At 57.1% G+C, this 21,895-nt stretch overlaps 1 protein-coding gene across 11 annotated transcripts in view; it reads left to right on the top strand.

Moving 5' to 3' along the window:
- Positions 1-21,895, top strand: part of CUX1 (cut like homeobox 1) — a 294,746-nt gene that overhangs the window by 55,332 nt on the left and 217,519 nt on the right. For all 11 annotated transcript variants that reach the window (XM_056819814.1, XM_056819812.1, XM_056819810.1 and 8 more), the window contains exon 2: positions 16,700-16,810. In XM_056819814.1, the coding sequence (XP_056675792.1) occupies positions 16,700-16,810 (111 nt within the window). The remainder of the gene's footprint in view (positions 1-16,699; positions 16,811-21,895) is intronic.

Here is a 21,895-nt window from a genome sequence, read left to right as displayed (position 1 = left end):
TGCCAGTGGGCCCCACCCTCCCCCTTGTCTTCATGGGACAAAAAACTTCATTTCAAAGGATAGCAGGTGGTTAGAGGTATAGCATTGGGGTGTCACAGAGTGTAACTGCTTTCCCCCAGCACTTTGGTTTGGGGCTGAGCAGTGAGTGGGAAACGAGGCCGTCTCCTCTACAGTTTGGCTGTCTAGGGCTAGAGAGCCCACACCGAAGATTCTACTGGGCTAAGGAGCTCCCAGGCAAGGCTGGAGCTGTTTGGAGCTGCTGCTTGTCGAAAGCTTTTCTTCTAGGCGAGCGGCCCGTGGTTACCTGGCTGTTTAAGCCTTCGGTAGACTAGACACCATCTTCCCTCTGCTTGTGCCAGAGGTCCTGCCTCCACCTTTGGAGCTGTTTGGGACAATGCGGCTCTGCGGCGACCAGCTCTCTCAGCTGCCCAGAGCAGCGGCTGCAGCTTTGAGGGGCTCTTCAGAAAATCTCCCCGAAAGAGGCAGAACTCAGATCTCTGAGGAAATCGCCACTGAGGACCCTTTGGCCCTTAATCCCTCCAAAGAGAATGGCTCCTTGCTGTCATAGCAGCAGCCTCGATGGGGAGGGGGGCAAGGCTGGTCGCCCTGGCACTGAGGGATCCCTTGGGTGTTGGGGGGCCCCTGGGCTTCACAGCTGTTTCTCAGCCCTGCTCTGACTTCCCTTTCCAAGTCTTACATTCACCCCTCTCAGGGATCTGGCCAGACCGGCCTTCTGCTCTTCCTACCATTTTGTTTCTGTTTAGTCACGTCTGACTGTGACCTCATTGAGAGTTTTCTTGGCAGACACTGGAGTGGTTTGCCATTTTCTTCTCCAGTTTATTTGTCAGATGAGGAAACTGAGGCCAACAGGGTGAAGAGACTTGCTCAGGGTCACACAGCTAGGAAGTGTCTGAGACCAGATTTGAACGCAGATCTTTCCTAACTCCAGGCCCCGTGCTCTGTCCACTGAGCCCCCCAGCTGCCCAGCTAGAACCTAAGGATTAATAAATGTTGCTCTCTTCTCCTTCCCTCCCTCCTCCCTCTGTGTACAATTGTGCCCGGAATGCTAGTTTCCTCACTGGACTGTAAACTCCTCAGGGCAGGGAGTTCCATTTTTGTCTCTGTACTTCCAGCCTGTAACATCCCATCCAGCTCCTAGTAAGTACCTGTTAATCGCTCCACATGCACTAATGTGGCCTATATAGAACCTCACCCAAGGTTCTTTGTTACTGCCGCTGGAGCCAGGGGTCCTGGATTCAAATCCTGCCTCCCAATACTACCTAGGTCACCTCTGTGGTCCTGTTTCTTCCTCTGTGAGAGGAGGGCTTTGAACTCGATGGCCCCCGGGGTCCCTCTCTCCCAGTTGCCTTCCATTTTGTGTGTCCCTCCCAAGGAGAAGGACGCAGAATTCCCAGAGTTCTCTCTATCAGCCAGAAAGACTCTCTCGTATCTCCGTGAGCTCTCGTGGCCCGAGATGGCCGCAGAGGAGGAGCGTGCATGAAGAAATGCCGGAGGTGTCATCCAGAGATAAATACTCGAGCAAGGAGGAACCTGAGCTCTCTTGTAGTCCAAGTTCCTCCCCAGCCGAGCTGGAAGTAGAAGGGGAGGGACCCCGGCTCCCACCTCTGGCTCTTCCGTGCCCTCCAGGAAGGCAGCCGGGCCTTGGCTTTGCCTCTCTTGCCTCCAGAAGCCTCTTTTCTTTTCTTTTCTTTTTGATGCGGAACTTGAGGCTGTGGGAAGGGAACCAGTGAACAGATTGTTGACTTTGCCTTAGACAGACAGCCACATTCCTCCGGCAGAGACTGTGAGCGCCCTAACTTTAGAAGCCTCTTTTTGCCACTTGAAACGAAGGAATCTGAAAGGAGTGCCAAGCTGAGACTTTTCAGTGACAGTGTGCTAAGCCCACTGGTATTTTTCTTGTAAATCAGTTACTAAAATTCACTCCAGTCTGAAACTTGACAAATTCTCAGTCAAGAAATTAACAGGTTTTCGTTGAAAAGGTTTGGCTCTGCGTGTTTAAAAAAGAGCGATTGGCAGGCCCTCGGGAGGCTATCCGCCTCTGACGTGGCAATCGGCTCACGTTCTTTTAGTTTGGAGGATGCTGCGACGGCCTAATATGGTCGTGGGAAAATGAACTTGTTCCTGCGAGAAGTTCTCGTGTCGTTAGGACTCGGTGGTCACCTTCGCGACGGTTAGTCGGGGCTAGCTTTCGGGAGCCTGGCAGAGCAGAGGATGACCCAGAGGCTCTGCAGGCGCCCTTCCCCTTTGGATGAGCCGGACCTGGAAGCCCCAGAGCGGCAGCGCCTCGCACGCCCCCTCCCAGAGCCGAGCTGTTCCATCCAGGAACTCCCCAGGCCTTGAGGGAAATCGGCGCTGTGGAAACGGAGCCCATCGTTAAATAGAGCCGCCACAAGTTCACCGATGGGTGGTGGAGACGCCGCAGCGCTGGGCTCTCCTCCCGTTCACGCCTGATCTCCGGCGTCCTTACCCGGGGCTCCCAGGGCCCCCCGGAGCCCGCCGATATTTGGGGAGCCAAGAAGGACACCTTTAGCCCTCGCCAGGCTTCAGCCTTTCCTCCGGTTATTCCCATTCGTGGTTCTGAGGGGTGTGTGGGCCTCCCGAGATGGCTGCCCCCTGTGGGCCCGGGTCCCCGACTCCGCAGAAGCCCCCTTTTAGAATGGCCAGGAGGCCCAGCCTCCTCGCAGGGGAGGAGCCCAGCTTGGGGCCATTTTGTCGTCGTTCTGTAAACCCAGAGCAGGAAGGGGGCTGGAGGGGCATCGAGTCTGTCAGTGGTGGTTGTTTGGCTGTCCCAGTCGCGTCTGACTCTTTGAGACCCTGTTTGGGTTTTCTTGGCAGAAACCCTGGAGAGGTTGGCCATCCCTTCTCCGGCTCATTTGACAGATGAGGAAACGGAGGCACACAGGGTTAAGTGACTGGCCCAGGGTCACCCAGCTAGTAAGTGTCCGAGTTGGGATTCGAACCCAGGTCTTCCTGCGATGCCCTCTTTTCCGTGCCGCACTTATAATTCTTCCTCGTCACTGTCCTTTCCCGTCAATGGCGCTGAAGTTTACGCTTGCCTCACCTGCACTTAGCCCTGTCGGCCAGTGTTCTCACCCACTACATCGGGGGGCTTGTCCCACGTGGGTCCTTTTGCAGACCGCGAGGAGGAAGGCGCGCGGGGAAGATGGCGCCCTCTGCAGCGACTCGAGCGGGCTGCTGCGCGTCCATGGCGCGGCCGAGAACGCCGCAACTCGCACAGCTGAGAAGCTGCCGCGACGCCGGCAGCAAGTGCAGGACGGGAGAGCCAGAAAGGGGGGGCTGCGCCACGCGGGGGGCCCGGGGGCCGGGCTGGGGATTCGAGGGGGAGCGCAAGCCGGCGGCCGGAAGGAGAAGAGGAGGGGGGCAGCCAGAGCCGCTCTTGAGAGGCGCCGCCAGGAAGGAGCAGCTCCGGAGGGCAAGCGGCCGCCCCTTGTCAGTCTCCCTTCCTGGGCCCGGCACCAGGCGGCCTATTGACTGTTGCCACGAGGAAAGTCCCCAGCGCAGAGCCGGCGGGCGAGCTCCTCGGCTCCCTGCTTCCGGCCCGGCCCTTCTCCGCCCGGCCCCCCGAGCATTTCCGTGTCCTTCCAGACTCCCCTCTTCGCCACCTTCTTCTGGAGTCCTTCTCGAATCCCCTGATGGCGGGGGCGTGCTGTGCCGTCGCTGTGCCCCTCCCCCAGCGGGCCGTCCGCCCTCAGAGCTTGGCGAGAGCGCGTTGACTGAAAAGTAGATGGTTCCACTGAGGTTTCGCCAAGGCAGGCCTGTAGCGGGGAGGCCTGTTCAGATGCCCTGTGCAGCCGCGGGCGAGCCAGCTCCTCTCGGGGGGCCTCGGTTTCCTCACCTGCCAAAGCCCCGGCTCCGGGCCCGCCGTCCTCCCGCACCGGACAGCGCTCAGGCCTGTGCCCGGACCCAGCAGCATGACCTCACCGGCGGGAGGGAGGGCGCAGACGGGCCCCGGGTGGAAACCACAAATGGCTTTTGATAACTAGTAAGAATTGGCAGACAAAGTGATTGAAACCATGTGAGAGGTAACTGGATCTAAGTTTGCAGCAGGACCGAGTGTCGGCGTTTTCCCCAATGTAAAAGCTGCTCTGGAAGAGTCTTAAACTAATAAAAACAAGGAAATTCCATGTTACGGCTGCCACTCCGTCTTCGCATGCAGCCAGCAGCGGCAGGATTTGACAGGTCAGACGCTGATTTGCTTTGGGACTCCTGTTAGCATGTTCAAAGGGGAAGGCAGGGAACGAGCGAGCGCTGGCAAGAGCTCCCTCTTAGACATTCCTCGCAGTTCTGCCTTGCCAAAGTCTTGATTTCCTTTTGGTGAGCGGCTCGCTGCTCGCCAAAGGCTGCTGCCTGGAGTGGGCTTAGTCACTGCAGCGCATTCAGGAGATTCCAGGGAGCCCTTGAACTCGCTTCATCTCCTCTCCTGCTCCCTGGATCTGCATTGGGAAGGGGGGGCACAGATGCCTGTCTTTGGGGCCTGGGCGTGCTTCTGTCTGAGGGTGCGCCCCGCACCGAAGGAGTAAGCGACCAATCATTATTTTTTTAACTCTTAATTCTGAGGCAGAAGAGCGGTAAGGCCTAGGCAGTGGGGGTCAGGTGACTCGCCCAGGGTCTCAGAGCCAGGAAGTGTCTGAGGTCACATTTGAACCCAGGACCTCCCAACTCCAGGCCTGGCGCTCTGTCCACTGTGCCACCTCACTCCCCGACTCCAACTATTATCAAGCATTTTATTGAATGCCAGACTCTGTGCCAGAGAATGGGAAAAAAACAAACCCAACCAATCCTCACCTCAAGGAGCTTAATTAAAAAGATTCTTTTTAATTTAATTTTTTTAACTGACAGATATTTTCTCTCATTCCTTCTCCCCCAACCTCCAATGGAAAAAGAAAGGCAAAAAGAAAGTCCCTGTGACGGCTGGCTAGAGAAGCAAAACACTCCTGCTTTGGCCATATCCAAAAGTGCACGTTTCATTCTTTATCAAGCCCATCACCTCTGTTGGGAAACACTAACAGCAATAATAACATGCGGCACTTTCAGGTTTGCACAGTGCTTTGTGCACATGATCTCGCACCGTCCTCCCTCAGAGAGGTAGCTGCTATTTTTATGCCTATTTTCCAGATGAGAAAACTGAGGTGGAGAGAAATGAAGCTTATTCATCCTGATGTGGGTCTCTCCGCTTCTCCTTGATTTTTTGGAGATTGTGGCATTCTGATTTGATACCTGACAGATTTCCTGGGACAATGTCTGTGCTTAAAAGGGGTGACTGTGCTGAGGAGAATCTTGGGATTTGTCCAAAAGGGGCCGGTGGGTGGCTCAGGGCATAGAGCACCAGGCTTGGAGTCAGAAAGACTCATTTTCCTAAGTTCAAATCTGGCCTCAGACACTGACTGTGTAACTGGGCAAGTCACTTTTTGCCTCAGTTTCCTCCTCTGTAAAATGAGCGGAATAAGGAAATGGCCCACCATTCCAGTACCTCTGCTAAGAAAACCCTGTTGGCTTTCATTTCCTCATCTGTGAAATGAGCTGGAGAAGGAAATGGCCAACCACTCCAGGATCTTGGCCAAGAAGACCCCAAACAGGGTCATAAAGGGGCAGACGTGCCTGGAAAAGGAATGACAGACTTCACCTCACTCTCCCTCCTACTAAAGTCTGGGTTCTTACTTGCCATTTGTAATGCCTGTCCCAGATATCTCTGTTCAGGTGTTAGCAGAACTGCCTCGCCACACACCGTACATCATAGTCAACAGGATGGGCTTTTTCCATCCACTTAGTTTTTCTGGTATGAATTGCGCTCTGGTGCTTTTCCTCTCTACTGCTTCCTGGGCCTTGCCGCATCCACCACCAGATCATTCTCCACTGCCGGCGTCTCCTCCTCCTCGGCTTCTTCGTATTGTTATTTTGTGTATCGTTGGCATATCCTCACACGCGTTGTCTTCCCCCAAATGCCATGCAAGGATCATGTATGTCCTTTTTGTCTTTGTGTCCATGATGGATGGCGCAGAGCAGGTACTGAGGCATGCTTCGTGTTTGATCTGGAAGACCAGTGTCAGCCCTTGTTCTGAGAACCTGGGTTTGGGTCCTGTGTTCGATATACCTGTGTTGGCTCAGGCTGATCCCCCACCCTCCTCTGATCTTTGGGGGATCTGACAGTGCCCATCTAGAGGGAGTCTCCCCATGGACCGTGCCTTGGCAGCGGTGACCACTTCAGAGCCGCGGGCATCTGCCCTGCTTCATGCTTCCCTAGACATTACTCGGTGGCTAGTGGCTGTGTTTGTCCTGAGATCTTCCGGGCCACTCTGGAGCCTCCTTTTTGGAGGATGGCCATGAAGGCAGCATTTGGCTGGCCGAGTCCATTTCTTTTGGGTGATCAGCAAACAGCCTAAAGGAGGCTTCAGCCATTTGTGTGGCTGTAAAGACGTCCCCTTTGGCAGAGATTGTTTGTGTTCTTCTCTAGTGCTTTTCATATAGCTGTAGATCTTTCCCCAGAATTTTTTGTAAAGATGAGAGTAGACGTGTGGGTGTGGAGGTGAGATGCTCTTTTTTTCTTTAAACCTTCCTTCCCTTCCGTCTTAGAATCGATACTGTGTGTTGGTTCCAAGGAAGAAGAGCAGTGAGGGCCAGGCAATGGGGGTGAAGTGACTTGCCCAGGGTCATGCAGCTAGGAAGTGTCAGAGCTTAGATTTGAACCCAGATTCTCCCTACTCTGGACCTGCACTCTATCTAACATGCTTCATAGCCTCTTCTGTAATTCCTTTTTTTTTTTAATCCCTTACCTTCCATCTTAGAACTGCTGCTAAATATCAGTTTCAAGACAGAAGAGCAGTAAGAGCCAGGCAGAGGGGGTTAAGTGACTGTTCCAAAGTCACACAGCTGGAGATGTTCTTTTGAACACTCATTAGAAGAGGGCACAGTGGACACTGTGGACTCCCTCCCTTCCTGGAGGGAGAAGGCAGCATCTAGCCACTCTCTTGACAATCATGGCTCTGCTCTTGGCACTTGGGGTCCCTCACGGAGTGTCGTCACCTGTTGGTGCCCAGCCTCCAGATTTCCTGATAACAGCATGTAGCAGGAGTGCCAGAAATTAGTGAAGAAATCATCCACAACACTGCGATTCTGTGCCATCTGAGGGCCATTCTGCTGAGCCATCTGCCTGACAGCAGCTCCTACCCCTTAGCAGCAGCGTTCTGCAAAGCCGGGGCCCCGGACGTGCCTGTGAGAAGGCGTCGGGCTCCCCGGAGCAGAATCCAGCACCCGAGAGGCCTTTGCAAGGGGCGGGCACTGCCGACCTAGCCGCTATCCCAGTGGTCCCTCAAGTGTTTTCATTTGAGCCATTTCCTGTTTCCCAGGTATGCGCTTGGTTTGCCATTTCCTCCCCAGCTCAGCCGGTCCAAGTCTGCTCTACTCCTCTTAATTATCGAGCACAAACAGTTTGGGAGCTTTTCAGAGAAAAGTCCTCATTTGCTAATTAAAATGTGCAAAGCTATAGGTAGATCTGAAGTGCAAGGCACAACTGTGACTTCCAAACACACACACAGAGCAGCCGGAAAACAAAGCATATGACAGTTTCCCTCAATGTAAATATCGACAGCTTTTTCTGGAACCCAACCGATAGGTTCCCTCCCTCTCCCCGTCCCCATCCCCCATTGTTGTGATTTTGAGAGGAGAACAGCCTAGATCTGGGACTGCTGGGGGGGCCGGAGAGACTCTCTGAGGGTTGTCCCGGACCCCGTGGGGGCAGCTGGGGGACTCCTCAGCTGCATATTCTCAAATACATAAAAGAATAACGAAGATGCTCAAGGAACCAATTATACTGAAACAGTTATCAATTAAAAAAAAAACCTAACCAGGCTAAAAAATCCTCCCGTCTAGCACCCATCCCCTGCAGTCACAATCAATGGGGTTAAATGACTGCTCTCCCAAAGAGGTCTAGACCAAATGGAGGAATGGAAAGGACCCGTATGACCACCACCTTGCCATTCCAGCACTGCAAGCTAGGGCAGCTGCCTCTCCCCCAGCATAAGAATTCTAGGGAGAGAAGCCCACGAGTCCACCACCGTGATCTTTGAACTCTTTAATTGCTAATAATTAAAGCCAAGTTCTATTACTAATTAACTCCCAACTTTTCTGTCCTGGCACATACACATCCGATGGTTTGTTTTGATTCACAGATTGTGTCTGTACTGGCAGATGTTTGTGGCTGGGATAGCCCAAACATTTGCAAAAAATAAAAAAAATTTGCGGGGTTGAAAATGGTTCTTCCAGCCAAGGCTTTCCCAGGGAAGTGGGTGGAAACCTTTGCCAAAGCGTTTGGTGCCCTAGCAAAGTGATTTCTGCCAAACAATGGAAACAAATACTTTGAAGAGACACAAACATCTTGGCTCCTAAGACTTTCAAATTAAAGGCTTATTTATGAAACAAATGCTTTATTAGGAAAAACATTGGCTAATGTGGATAAGATCAGAGAGATTTCTGTTGGCAGCAACAGCGTGGATATATTTTGAGAATAAATCCACCTCATCGGGCATCTCCTTAATAAGGGACATCAGCTTGAGTGTAATGATCAGTTAATAGCCTCCGTGGATGCGAAATTCATTTTAAAAAAGGTACAAGTTGATTTTTAGGTGTGTTCCCTCGCAGTGGGAGTGCTTGCTTGCTTGGTTCTCTGTGTTCCTTCATTGGCTGGGTTCTGTCCATTTGGCTTTGAACAGTGTGTACCAACATGTAAGGCTGAATGCTGAGTGCTCACATGCCCATTGTGATCCGAGGTTAGAGGCAGGCCGCAGAAGCACAAAATGCTTTTAGAGGCTGGCAGTTGCCCTAGAACGTGTTGGCCTTCTGAGGAGGCGGGCACTGTTTGCAGGGCAGGCCTTGGAGCAGTGAGCCGAGCAGGACCTGGGATGGGAAAGGAAGAAGCGTTTCTGTTTATTGGGAATCTTCTCTGTGCCAGGCTCCAGGCTAAGCACTTGACAAGTATTATCTTGTTGGATCGTCACAACAAACGCAGGAGATGGGTGTTATGAGTATTCCCGTTTTATGGTTGAGAAAACTCGTGCGGGCAGAGATTGAGCGTCTTGCCCAGGGTCACCCAGTTAGAAGATATGTGAAATTGGATTTGAACTCGGGTTTTACCAGGACTCAGCAATATTCTTTCCATCTCTTGACAGCTTGAGACTGAATTGTCACTCTCACACCCATTCACACACACATCCAGCACTGAGCATCGCTTGGATGTCCTGTAGTTCCTCCAGGCAATAGCACCGTCCCAACTGATGTTGGTTTTCCCAAGTTTGAAGCTGGACCTCAGAAGTCCTGGAGTCCAGCGCCATCATTTTATAGATGAGAAAACGGAGGCCCTGGGAGACCATAGGTCGTAGATTAGAACTTCCTGGACAGATCTTGGAGGCTGTCGAATCCAACTTCTTTGTATAGCCTGGGAAACTGAGGCACTTACTATGAGGTTGGCAATATTTGAGCTCAGGTCTTCTAACCCCGCCTCTACTGCCCACTCCACTATGCCCAGCTGCTTTCAGAGAGCCTTGATGTGAAGCTGGCAGGGACCCTGGAGACCATTTTGTCTGACCTGTCCATTTTCAAATGAGAAAGGCACCTCTTGTGATCTTTTCCAGACATGTGTCTGTCAGGGACCCTGCCCAGAGAGCCGTCCCTGACACCCTCATGAGCCTTCACTAAGATGGGGAAGAAACCTGGAAAGACAAGCCAGCTACTTCCCTCTGGTCCATAGAAAAGAAAATGCCTAGAGAGGGCTGGCCATTGCCCAGAGGGGCCAGAGCTGGCATTTGAACCCAGGCCCCCCTTCTTTCCTTGGAACCAGGAGGGCTCATGAAGAAAAAGGCCCCCCACCCTCTCCCCTTCCCCTTCATAGAAGGAGTAGAACACCTGGCATCTGCCCTCTGGGAGCCTGCCATCCAGATGGGCGGAAGATGAGGATTAGAAAGAGCTTACCACGAACCAGAGGTGAGGGTGACCCTTTGGCTCTGGTTTTGTGGGGGCGAGAGAGGCCAGCTCTCTCATATAATTGAAGGGACCCCAGGATGGGGTGGAGAGGAGAGAAAATGGGTTTGGGGATCCTGAGGCCAGAGACAAGCTGGTAGCAAATCACAGCAAAGTTTATTGATCCAAGCTTCTAATTTAGAGAGAGATTTGAACTGGCTGAGGGATTAGGTAAGGTTTTCAGCCCCACAGTGGATGGTAATGATTTACAAGGTTAGCACAATGGACTGGGTTTGCATCATCGAATCTAGACAGAGTTTTCTATAGGCTGATAAATCAATATGTCAGTCTGTAACCATCTAACCCAGATTCCCAGAGAATGCCCACAGCAGTAGGTTTCAGCCAAGGGGGAGGAGAAAAGGGGTGAAGCGTCAGACAAGGAGGGAGCTCCGTGTCTGACTTTGGGGGCACTATGGCTACCCAGAGCTTTGCTCAATGGAGGCCTGGCTCTTCTCACACCATCTTCACATCGAGGCCCAAAAAGCTGCCACCACCAGGAGAGCAGGAATGGAAGAGTCTCCCAAGAGCCCTGTGGGAGGCCAGCGTGGAGAGCTGAACTGGGGTCAATCTGGGAAGGCTTCACGTGTTGGGAAGCCTAGGAGGGCATTTGAAGGATGGCCCTGGCAGATCAAGTTGGGAGAGCTTTTAAGGAAAGGGCTGGAGACCCCCAGTTGAGGATATAAGATTAAAATTAATATCCAAAGGTTCAAGTATTCTATGTATAAGATTGATTAATAATCACTTGAAGTAAGGAAATAAAAAGACAAGTAAAAGCCTGAGTAAAGAGAATTTTCCCACCACATTAGCAGGAGAAGAGAGGGGCGGGGCCCCAGAAACTTATCTCCAGAACAAGGACATCATGTGCGAAGGGCTGCGGGATGCTGGGAATTGGAGTCCGGGAGCAGATTCTGATTACACAGCACTTTCCAAAGCCGGCATCTCCTTGGATCCTCACCGGCTCTCTGTCAAGTAGATGCTGGTGGTGTTCCACATTACAGATGAGGAAGCTGAGGCCGGACCTGCTCATTGAGGCAGGACTTTGTTGGAGTTGCTGTTAAAGTAGGGAAGCTGCCCTTGAAGCGGACTCATCCCAACACGTATCCTGGAGGCTGGGAGGATGCTGTGTGGGACCCACACCGAGGGGGTGGGTGGGGGCAGGGAGAAGGCCGGTACAGGGTGTGACGCACAGAGTCCCAAGTTCAAGTCCTGCGTCAGGCACTTGGCCGCTGTGGGCACAGGGAAGCAGCCATTCTGGGTCTCGGTGCCCAGGGAGGGGGTCGGCCCCGAAAGGTGCTTCTCTCCCGGAACTAGGGAGAGACGGCTGAGACTGGCACCTTCTACTCGGGCTCGCCAGCCGCCTCGGGGAGGGGGTCACTGGGCCAGCCGCAGGAGCTGCGGGGAGGCTTGGGAAGGACGGGGTTAGGGCGGCGCCGGGGCCGCTCTCCCTCCTCAGCCGGCGTCTGCACCCTGCTTGTCTGCTCTCTCTGGAGCTCATTATCGTCTCTCACGTCTGACGCTGACACGACTGTCTGTCTGGCGCGTATTCGGGAGTGCGAGGCTTGCTGGGGACGAGCGTCCCCCCTCGAGCTCGCCACGCTGGTGCCTTCCCGGCATGGTGACGTCGCAGGGCCCTCGGGGGCGGTGGGGGCTTCCTGCCCCCCCACCGAGGGCTCATGAGCCGCGGCAGGGTTTGGGGGCCGGGAAGGCCCCCCACCTGGACCCGCTGGGGCTTTTCAGCCTAGTGGATGGGGGGAAGAGAGAAAAGCGACATCTGGGCGAGAGGGGAAGCAACCAGAACGGCCCGATTCCTCTTCTGCTCGGATGTTCCCTGTGGATCGCCCCGGAGCAGCCGGGGGGGGCTCGTCGCGTTGAGAGCCGGCCTTGACGGGGTCCTGGGTTCAAGTGTGGCCTCAGACACGACTGGGCGAGTCACTTGACATCTGTCGCCCAGTCCCTGTCGCTTTCTGCCCAGAACTGATTCTGCGAGGGAAGGTTGGGGGGTTCTGGACCCTGGGCCGGCCCAGCCCCAGCGGAGAGCCCCTGGCTCGAGTCTGCCGGCCTTGCAGGAGTGCTTGAGGCGGAGGGGGACAGCCATGGCCGCCGTGGTGGGCCTCCATTGCCGATGGGTCCAGGGGCAGTGTGTCCAGAGACCGGGCCGACGCCTACACCTTTGACGAGAAGCCTTTCCTCGGCGCCCTCCCGGAGGCCTTCCTGAGCCTCGGTTTCCTCACTGGTAAAACCGGGGCGGCCGCTAAGCCTCTCCTAGCCCCGTGTCCCGGGGTTCATCTCGGACGCTTGCCGAGGGATCGCAGACAAATCCCCGGACAGGCCGCTTCTCGCTGTTTGAGGGGCTGGTCTGGAGGGGGTCCAAGAGTGAAAGCCGCGGCTGACCACCTCCACGGCCTCCGTCTGCTCTTCTGTAAAGTGGGTCCATCGTGCTGATGAGGCCCGTGGAGGTTCCGGGCGCCCCAGGTCCCCCCGCGGTGAGCCCAGCTTTTCCCGGACACCCCGCGGCCCTTGTCCAGTGTGAGGTCGCCGGCTCCCTCCTTTCTGTCGTTCACTTTTTCCGTCCAGGCGGAGAAGGTGGAGGGACCGTTTCCGGGCCGCGTCTCCAGCGGCCTTGGCGGGGCTTCCTGCCCCGCAGGGCGGCGGGCGTGCTGGTCGAGGGATGGGCAGGCTCTGGGCGCCTCCCCTGGGCGCAGGGCTCCTGTGAGGCGGAGGGGGAGGCTCCTCCTTCCTCACCGGGCCTGCACCCTTTGGCGCCTGGACCGGAACCAGCTGCTTGGAAATGGCCCGTCCTCGGCACCAGCCACAGCAGCTCCCGGGCTCGTGAGAGTGATCCTGAGCGGGCACTTCTACTAGGTTTCTCTGGGCGCACAGCGTCGCGCTGGCAGCGAGGCCCGGGAGGGGTCCTTGCAGGAGGGAGCCGCCTGGCCCAGAGCTCCGGTCGGCCCGCTGCGCCTGGCTGCTGTTGGGTGATGCAGGAACAGTTAGAGACCGTCCCAGCGGGCCCCTTTCCGGAGGTAAAGACTGAGGCCCCGCCATGACGCTTTCCATGACTAGTGGGGGGAGGGGGAGCCACGCTTGGCCAGTGGGTGATCAGATGCTCTCTCTTGCACAAGAAAGGCTTCGTCCTAGACTGGCTTATGGGTAGAATCGTGGTTGGTCTGCAGTAGCCTTCCGCTGAGTGACAGCATTCCCGGACTTTGTTCTGTCCCCGCCCCTTGGTAAACGTTCTGTTGGTTCTAAGACAGAGGAGTGGAAAGTGACTTGCCCAGGACCACCCAGCTAGGAAGTGACTGTGGTTCGATTAGAACCCAGGACCTCTCGCCTCCAGGCCTGACTATTCACTGAGCTACCGGGCTGCCCGATCCCTTTTCACATGCATATGATTTTGGTTTGTCCAAACACGGCATCTTCATCCAATAGCGAGGGCCCGACCTTTTGAGGTTGCCACCCCGCGGCTCCTCTCTGTCCTCGCGGCACACGGCCCCCCTCCGCCGCCCCTCGGAAGCCGTGTCTGTGGTTCCTGCCTGCGCGCCGACCGTGGCTCGGCTTTCCCTTTTTCCTACGACGATTGAGTCGGGCCGTCCGTCCGTCCGTCCGTCTGTCCATCCGTCCGCGCGTCCATCAGCCCATGGGACCTTGTCGAGCCTCTCGCGTGCCCGGTGGGCCACGAGGCCCCGTGCCAGGCCCCGCTCTCCCAGGGCAGCGCGGGCCCCCTGCGTGCCGCTGAGCAGGGCTCCTGTGGCCCCGTCTTAGAGAGGAGGACACTGAGGGGGACAGAAGGGGGCCTTTGGGGTTTCTCTTCCTGCCTCAGGCTAAGGGCATGTGGATCCGCTTGTTCCGTGGGCCCGGCATCCCCGGCTCTGAAAGGCCCCTCTCTGCCCCCGGGGCCCCGGCCTGAGCGGCCTTCGTTCCACAGGCCGGGGGTCTCGGCATCCCCCGGAGCCAGAGGCCACTACGAGGTCCGTCTCCGGACGCCCCGGTCCAGGCCGCCGGCAGCGTGGAATCGGACTTGTCCGTTGAAGCCGAGCAGGATGCCTGCCTTCACGGGCCGCCTCCTCAGAGCGTTTGCTGCTTGTCCGAGGGGCAGAGGCCCAGGCCAGCGGGCCCTTCCCACCCCGGCCGGCCCAGAGCCTAAAGGAGGGAGACAAGGCGGCGGGCCGGGGAGTGCCGCTGCGGGCGGCCTTTGGCCCGTCAGGACGAAGCTGTTGCGGTGGGCAGAAGCAAAGACCACCGAGCGGGCCTTGATGGCCTCACGGGGGATCTCGGACTCGTGCCCTGGGCGAGGCCGGTGGCAGGCAGAATGCCTGGTCATTCTCTCGTGGGGGGACACCCGAGGAGGAGAGGGGAGGCTGGGGGTGGAGTGCGGGCTCCTCTGATGGCGGCCAGAGAGGGAGGCCTCTGCCGTGTCCCCAGACTTTGATTGGAGAATTTGGGAATGTCGGTGGGAGGCAGCTAATGAGCACGTGACGCGGCTAATGAGCACGTGACGCGGCTAATGAGCACATGACGCGGCCAATGAGCACGTGAGGCGGCTTTGATCCCCCAGCATGGGACTTGACGGGAATGCGGCCTAACAGGGTGGGAGCCAGGACCCAGGGGAATCCTCTTGGGTCGGGAATGCCATAATCAATCAGTCCCACCATCAACACGCGGCCCTCCTTTCGGGGTGCTCACAGGCCTGTGTGCTGCGGGCACTCGAGGAGACATTTCCACTCGCTCGCTAGAGCTCGCCAGCCCTCGCTCCGTTTCGGGATGGGGACGAAGTCCTGACTTGGCCTCCGTCTTGGTAGCGCGTTTCCGCCGCATGGGGGTCATTCTCGTGCTGAGGGCGCGCCGCCTCCTGGAAGCCTCCATTTTCCCTGGGCTCCGGCGTCCAAGTCCTCCCCCTCAGCAGACTGTTTATGTTCTGCGGAAGCCTCTGCTTCTCTGTTGCCGCTCTTTGCATCCCCGCCGAGCCACATTGGTTTCTGCTGCTCTTTTTACGCGTCTTCACTTGGCTGGGACGAGTTTCAAATGTGCTCTCGCCAGGCTGTTCAGCGTTTCCCTCTTCTCCGCAACAGCTTCGACATCTGTTCCTGAATTCTGGCGGGGGCGCAGCGGCCCGCAGCTACCCAGACCCGCAGGAGGCCCCCCAGCGGGCGGCGCAGGGCCTCGTGGGGCCGGGATGGCCGCCTTCCTCTGCCTAGATGGAGCGAGTCGCCCGTCCCTGGACCTTACCGTTCCACAGCGGGGAGAGCGCCGCTCTCGCACTCGGGTGCCGCTAGGGCTAGAACGTCCCTGGGAGGGCCTGGGGTCCAGCCCTTCGACTTACACTGGAGGGAGCAGACGAGTCAGACGGCTCGGACGCGGGTCCCCTCAGGAATAGGCACGACCCGAACCCAAACCCCAGCCTTTATTCCCAAGTAGAGCTCGTTCCCTCAGGAAGGGCCCGTCATGTCTCCCACCTGAATGTCCTTCTGCCTCGGCGCAGTGGGTGCCCTGCCAGATGGCAGCGCCGGTGGTGCTGCCGACTCAGAGTCGGGGGCGGCTTCCTTGGTGGCCAGGACAGCCCTTAGTCACCCCTAAGTAACGAGTCACCCGGCGAGCTTGGCCTTTTGTTTCTCGCTGAAGTCCGTCCTTGCTGCCCCATTGTGTGCCCATCTGCCGCCGGTGCTCCTGGGGTGGCGAGAGTTGGCAGCTCCGGGTAGAACTGAGGCCCTTCTGGCATCCCCAGCGCTGACTGTGCTCGGACCTGCGGGCTTGGCACGGCAGCGCCCCTGAGCCAGGCTGCCTCTATTAGTGGAGACCTCTTTAAAGCAGCCACAATTAGGGCCCTCTCCCAGCATCCCAACCCCGTCTACCAGAGTGTTGCTGCAGGTCTATAGTGTCAGAAGTTGGAAAAAACAAAACCAAATTAAGCTTAGATTCACTTTGTTGTGATTGAATCATTTAATTTTAACTTTAAGTTAAATTAAAATTCGTTCCAAGGGGACCTGGATTCAAATCCTGCCTCTGGCTGTTAACATCTGGGTGACCTTGTGGGTCTTCCGTTGGCTCGGCTCGTCTGTAAGATGATGGGGTTGGACTCGACGGCCTCAGAGCACCCTGCCGGCCCAAGATGGGGGGCGCCTCCCCTTGTTTGTGTGTTCTGGACCCCTCTTCCAGTCCGGTCAAGCCTGTAGAACCCTCCTCAGAACTGCTTCCTGTTTTCACTTTAATTAGTAGGAGAGCGTCCGTAGGCTTGCGAGGGAGGCCGACGGAGCCGAGTTGGTTATCGGAACACTAAGTGAAGTTTCAGGGACGCCCGGCTGAAGGATTTGAGCCGTGGATCGGCTCTGAGCCGCCCGGGCCTGAGCAGAGCCCCAGTGCCTCCTGGGTAACTGCTGCAGAGGGAGGCCGCCTTCGGCCTCGTTGCGGGGGGTCATGGGTCTCGCTTGGGTTCCGCAGCGGGAAATGGGTTTGCGTCATCGTATTCCAGACAGACGGATTTCTGGCGTCGTGGATGCTGGCCGCGGTTCCCCGAGCGCCCCTTTGACTTGTGGGCCCCCCGCCGCGCCCCCCATTTAGCAGGCTGGGGGGGCCTGCCCTGGGCCGGGTGGACGCGGGACGCGGTGGGGCCAGCGTGGCTCCTCTCTCACTCGTGCCTTGTTTCTCTCGACAGAGGGAGCTCGATGCTACAGCAACAGTATTGGCCAACCGACAAGATGAAAGCGAGCAGTCTCGGAAGAGGCTCATTGAACAGAGTCGAGAGTTCAAGAAAAACACTCCAGAGGTGAGGCTCGCGCGGCGTGCTGGGGGGCATTTGGGGGTGGGGGACGGAGGCGCGTGCGTGTGTGGAAGCGAAGACGCGTGGTTCCCGGGAGCCGGGGGAGACGGGAGGGCTTCCTCCTCGTGTCAGCAGCTCACACGCGCGTGCACGCGCGCACACACACACACACACATGCACGCACGCGCTCTTCTAGGCTTGACTGGTCAGGGAGTCGGGCCTTCCTGAAACCATCCACAGGCCCCCCGACGTGGTCTTGGATGGGTGCAGCAGAGCCGTCTGGAGGGTCTTTTTCTCTGTTGAATGGACCAGGCTCTCAGCAGCCTGGCCTCCGACGGTTCTTATAACACAGGCCTCGTTTCCGCCCTCCGTTCACTTGCCTGACTGCAGGGCCTCGCCGGCTGCTGCCTGGGCCTGGGGCTGCTCTTGGGCTTCTCCTGGAGGCAGGTGGGCCCCCACCACCCCATCCAGTCTGCCAGGGAGAAGGCAGAGCTCGCGCCGTCCCAGGGCAGACGAGCCCCCGCGAGCAGGGACGCGCACCCACGGTCTGCCTGCCCGCCCCGAGAGGCGTCCTCGGGGGGGAGCGGCACCCCCTCCGCCCTCCTCCTGGGCCCCCCACCCCAAGAGAGAAAGCGCGGTCCGCGGGAGGGTCCCCTCCTCCCCTCCCCAGGCCGAGGCGGCCACACAAGTGACCGGGGAGCCCGTTCGCTGCCGGGCCTCGTGCCGGGCGTTTTCCTGCGCCTGCTCCTCCCGGTCTGTGGATTTTCCCGTGGTTTAGGGGTCCGTGACGCCGGCCCCGCTTCCAGGTTCCAGGCCTCGGCCGACGTAGACAGTCCGAGCCGCTGGCACGATCCCTCGTAGGAATCCAGGACGTTCCGGGCATCAGTAGAGGCCAGTCCCCCAAGGAGGTCAGGAGGCTCTGGCCCAAGCCAAGGGGGCCTCTACAATGGAGGCCTTCGTGCCGCCCTGGCCGGCGCTGCTCCTGGAAACGCTCCTCCTTGCACAGCCACCCCGCCATGCGGGGCCGCGGGGCGGGCGCTGCGCCTGGGGTCCTCCGGAGCACAGAGGCACCTGCGGCACTTCCCAGCTGCGTGACTCTGGGCGGGTCGCCTCCGTTTGCTCGCCTCTACCAGGAGCCGTGCACGGTCCGTGCCCAGCCCGCCGGGGCTCCCCAGGGACGCGTGGCCTCGTTCCGGACCTTCGTTCGCACTCAGAACCCCTGTTTCCTTGGAAATGATGTTATAAACGGGGCTAAGATGCTGGCGTCTGGTTAAGCCACAGGGCCGCCGAACTACAGTTCGTGCCGGGAGAACCCACGTCCCACTTATAACCGAGTTTCTATGGCAACGTGAATCTTCAGCGTTCTCGTGGCACCCCGGATCCAGCCTCCAGCGCAGGGACCCCCGAGGCTGGGAGAGGCCAAGGGCAACCGAATGGGCCTTTACCCGGGGGCACCAACGGGGTGGTGTCCTTCTCCACTGGCAGGGTGATGGCAAGGGACGAGGCAAGGCCCTTCCCAGTGCTGCCAGCGGGCATTAGAGCTTTCATCTGCCGTGCAAAGGCCTTAGAGGCCACCTGTCTGATCCCCCCATTTTACAGATGGGGAAACTGAGGCCCAGGAAAACGAGGACTTACACAAGGTCACGCAGGTGGTCAGTGATCAAGGTAGGACTTGAGACCAGGACCTCTGACTCCCAGACCATTGTCTCCCTGTATCAGGCTGCCTGGAGCGGCCCAGAGTCTGCTCAGGCCAGCCGAGGAGCCCGAGGAGGCCGGGCAGAGGAAGGGCCGCGGCCTCGGCGCAGAGCAGTCGTGTCTTGGTGCGAAGCTCGCTCGTCCGAAAGCCCGGCTTTGGCCTCCAAAGAACTAAACAAGCTGAAACAAAGCCCGCCGTGACGTCGCCTCTTACTTTGCTCGTCTCCGATGACTCCCACGAGATGGCAGCTGCGTGTGATCCAGTTTAGGAGGCAAAGGAGGCCCCTTTCCCAGGCCCACCCCGCAAGGCCAGACCTTGTTCTGACTTCGTTCAGGCGGTTCTGTGGCGCCCCCTCCGGGGAGCTCTTCGGAGCGTTGTCCAGTGGGAGTGGCCTGAGCCCCGGCAGATGGCCGTCCCCTGCGGCCTGCTGGCCTCAGCCGCTTCTCTCTTTGAAGCGCCGTCCTCGGAGCGGCCCCAGCACTGACCGGCGCTACCCCTGCCGCTCTCCGTTCATTGACTTGGGGCAGGGCAGGGCCAGCGTCCGGCCGCCTCTGCCCAACCACCTTCCGAGGTGTCTGCGGCTGGCCCGGAGCAAGAAGCACTTAATCAGGGGTCACTGGCCTCGCCCTTTGTGCCCAACCTCCCTGGACTTCGGTCTGTCCTCGGAGGTCCCTTGTGGCTCCAGGACTGTGATCTGGAGGCCCCGAATCTCCCTGAGCCTCAGTTTCCTTTTCTGTAAAGTGGAGAAGTTGGGCTGGGCCCTGGGAGGCCTCTTGCATCACTCCAGCTCCCCCCTCCCCCACCCGAAGGGGAGTTTTCCGAGAGCACCAACTGGCCGGCCTGGCCGTTGGACTCCTGGGCCCGCGTGCAGTGCCCAGTGAATTGGCTCTCCCTCCCCTCCTCCTCTCCTCCCCCATCCTCGTCCACTTCATCTCTCCCTCCCCCTCCCCCTTCGTCCTCCTCGGCCCAGCTCCTAGTCTCGGTGCCCGCCTGCTGCTTTGGGGGCTCCCGTGTGCCCTGCCTGGCTGGGAGCCTCCTCTGGCTGCTCCTGGAGCCTCTCCCCGTTTGCCGTTCCCACACCACGGCAGGGGTAGCTCACGGGCCCTCCTACCAAGGGCCGGAGCTTGTCCCGCAGGCGCTGGGCCCAGGACAGACCGGGGGCGAGGTGCCGCGGGGGAGAATTGGGCCCTGCTTTTCCCAGGTAGCCTCCGGCATCCCTCCTGCTGCCGCCCCGTTGCGGAGAGCCCGGAGCCTCTCCCCTCGAGCCTCCTCCAGGAAGTCATTTTGGCCTTCGCAGGCGTCCCTGCAGAGCCCCCGCGGGAGCTGCCTGTCCTGCCCGCAGAGCCGCCTCTCCGACAGGCCCTTGTCACCAGTCAAGCCGGCGTTCTTCCTTGCCCCCCCCCCCCTCGACCGTATTAAGCCTGGGGCATTCCTTAGGGTGCTGCGGAGCCTTTCCTGGGAGTGTGTGTGTATGTGGGGGGTGTTCAAGGCCCCGAGAAGGGGCAGAGCGCTGGCGTATCCCGTGACCCCCAGGGCCGCTCCCCATCTGCACCCGTAGTCCAGGGGCTCGGCACAGAGGGGCCGCCGGAGGCTCGAGCATCCTGGTCTCAGAGGAGGAATGAACACAATAGGCAGCATCCAGTGCAAAGGCAAGGAGGTGGGAAATGAAGGGTTGTATATGAGGAACAGCAGCAAGGCCAGTTTGGCTGCACTTGGTACCCAAAGGGAAGTCGTGTTTGAAAAGCCTGGAAGCGTCCCCTGGATCTGCACTTCTGGAAACCAGCCGATGCCCTTGGGGGTGCGAGAGGAGCGCCTGAATGACCACCAAAGAGGCTACAAGTGAGCGGCGAGGAGGCGTACTCCCCCCCTCCCCCCGAGGACTATAGGAGAGAACCAGAGCAGAGTGGGCAGAGTTTGGGAGCTGTGGGGGTCCTGTGGCTGTTCCAGGGGCGGACCTTCAAGGAAGCTGTGGGAAAAGCCTCCCTCCTCAGCATGCTGAGCCCCCGCCGCTGTTGGAGGCTGACCAAAGTCACAGAATTGGCTGTGGATTCCCTGCCCCACCGTGTGGACCACTCATTGGCTGCCCCTGCGCCATCCGCGCTCCCCAAAAACACAACGGCGGGCGAGGTTGGATTGGATCATCTTTAAGCGGCCTTGAAGGTGGCGGACTCCGAGGGGTGGCAAGTTGGTGCTGCTCCGTTTTGTTCTGAACTTTTGAATTTCCTGAGTAAATGGCGGAAAACTTGTGATTTCCAAAGGCAGTTAGTAGCCCAGTCTTGGTATTTCTTCTGGCTTTGCTTTTGCAAATACTAAAACTTCATTCCAATACGTAAGGAGTTTGGGGGTTCCAAGATGCATTCAAGGCTATTCTGATAGTCCTGACCAGAGGAGCGCTTGCTTAATCAAGGGGGGTGCTGTGAGGCGAGCAGAGAGACGGGCATGCCGGGGAGTCAGAATCAAGACTGTAAAGATATGTAGGTGTCTAGGCCAAAGGGCAGGGAGAGTCTGATTCCTTTTCATGCATGATTCCACATCCATGTTCAGAACAGTTAGTTCCATTTATAGCTCCACCTACCATGTATGAGTGTGCCTATCTTCCCAGAGCCCAGCTGCTATTTTTTTTGTCTGTTCATTTGCCTGGTGTGAGATATTTTAATTTTGCTTTCCAACTTTAGCTTGGACTTTACCTCTCTTGCTCTCTGTGATTTCAAATGTTCTCAAATGATTATTTATAGTTTGAAATTCTTCTGAAAACCTTTCATATCTCTGGCTCTTGATGTTATATGTTGATGTTGGTTCCCTTGTATATTATTAGATTATGTTATTATATTTTCATCTCCGATATTTGATGCAAATATTTTGCTCATTCTCTTTTATTTGTGCCAAAATATGTCATCAAATTTATCCATCTTTTCTTTTATGACCTAACATCTTAGGGCTAAGAATGCTTCCCCTGGCCATAGTCGGTAAGCATTTATTAGGTGGAATGTATGGCCTTTCTCTTCTAATTTTTTTATGAGGTGATCTTTTATATTCAGGTTGCCTACCCTTTTTGAGTTTATTGGGGCATGTGATGCGAAATGTTGTTCTAAATCTAAAAGCTGCTTTCTACTTTCCCCAAAAGTTCTCTTTAAAAAAGTCTTTCCCCAGAAATCTTGTGTTCATACATTTATAAAAACATACCACATAGAATGGTTATTGCTTTTGTTTCTTGCTTGTCTCTTTCGCCCTTTCACTTTTTCTCCTTTTTGTCCGGTATCAAATCATCTTGATCACTGTTGATATCCTGTGAGGTCTGGTAATGACAGGCCCCCTTCCTTCAGACTTTTTTCTCATTTTCCTTAAACGTCTAAAGCTTTTGTACCTCACAATTAATCAAGCTACTACTGTTTTGC

Source organism: Monodelphis domestica, chromosome 2, assembly GCF_027887165.1.
Source record: "Monodelphis domestica isolate mMonDom1 chromosome 2, mMonDom1.pri, whole genome shotgun sequence".
NCBI lineage: Eukaryota > Metazoa > Chordata > Mammalia > Didelphimorphia > Didelphidae > Monodelphis > Monodelphis domestica.
Note: the sequence above shows the minus strand (reverse complement) of the source record. Positions and strands in the feature narration are given on the sequence as shown.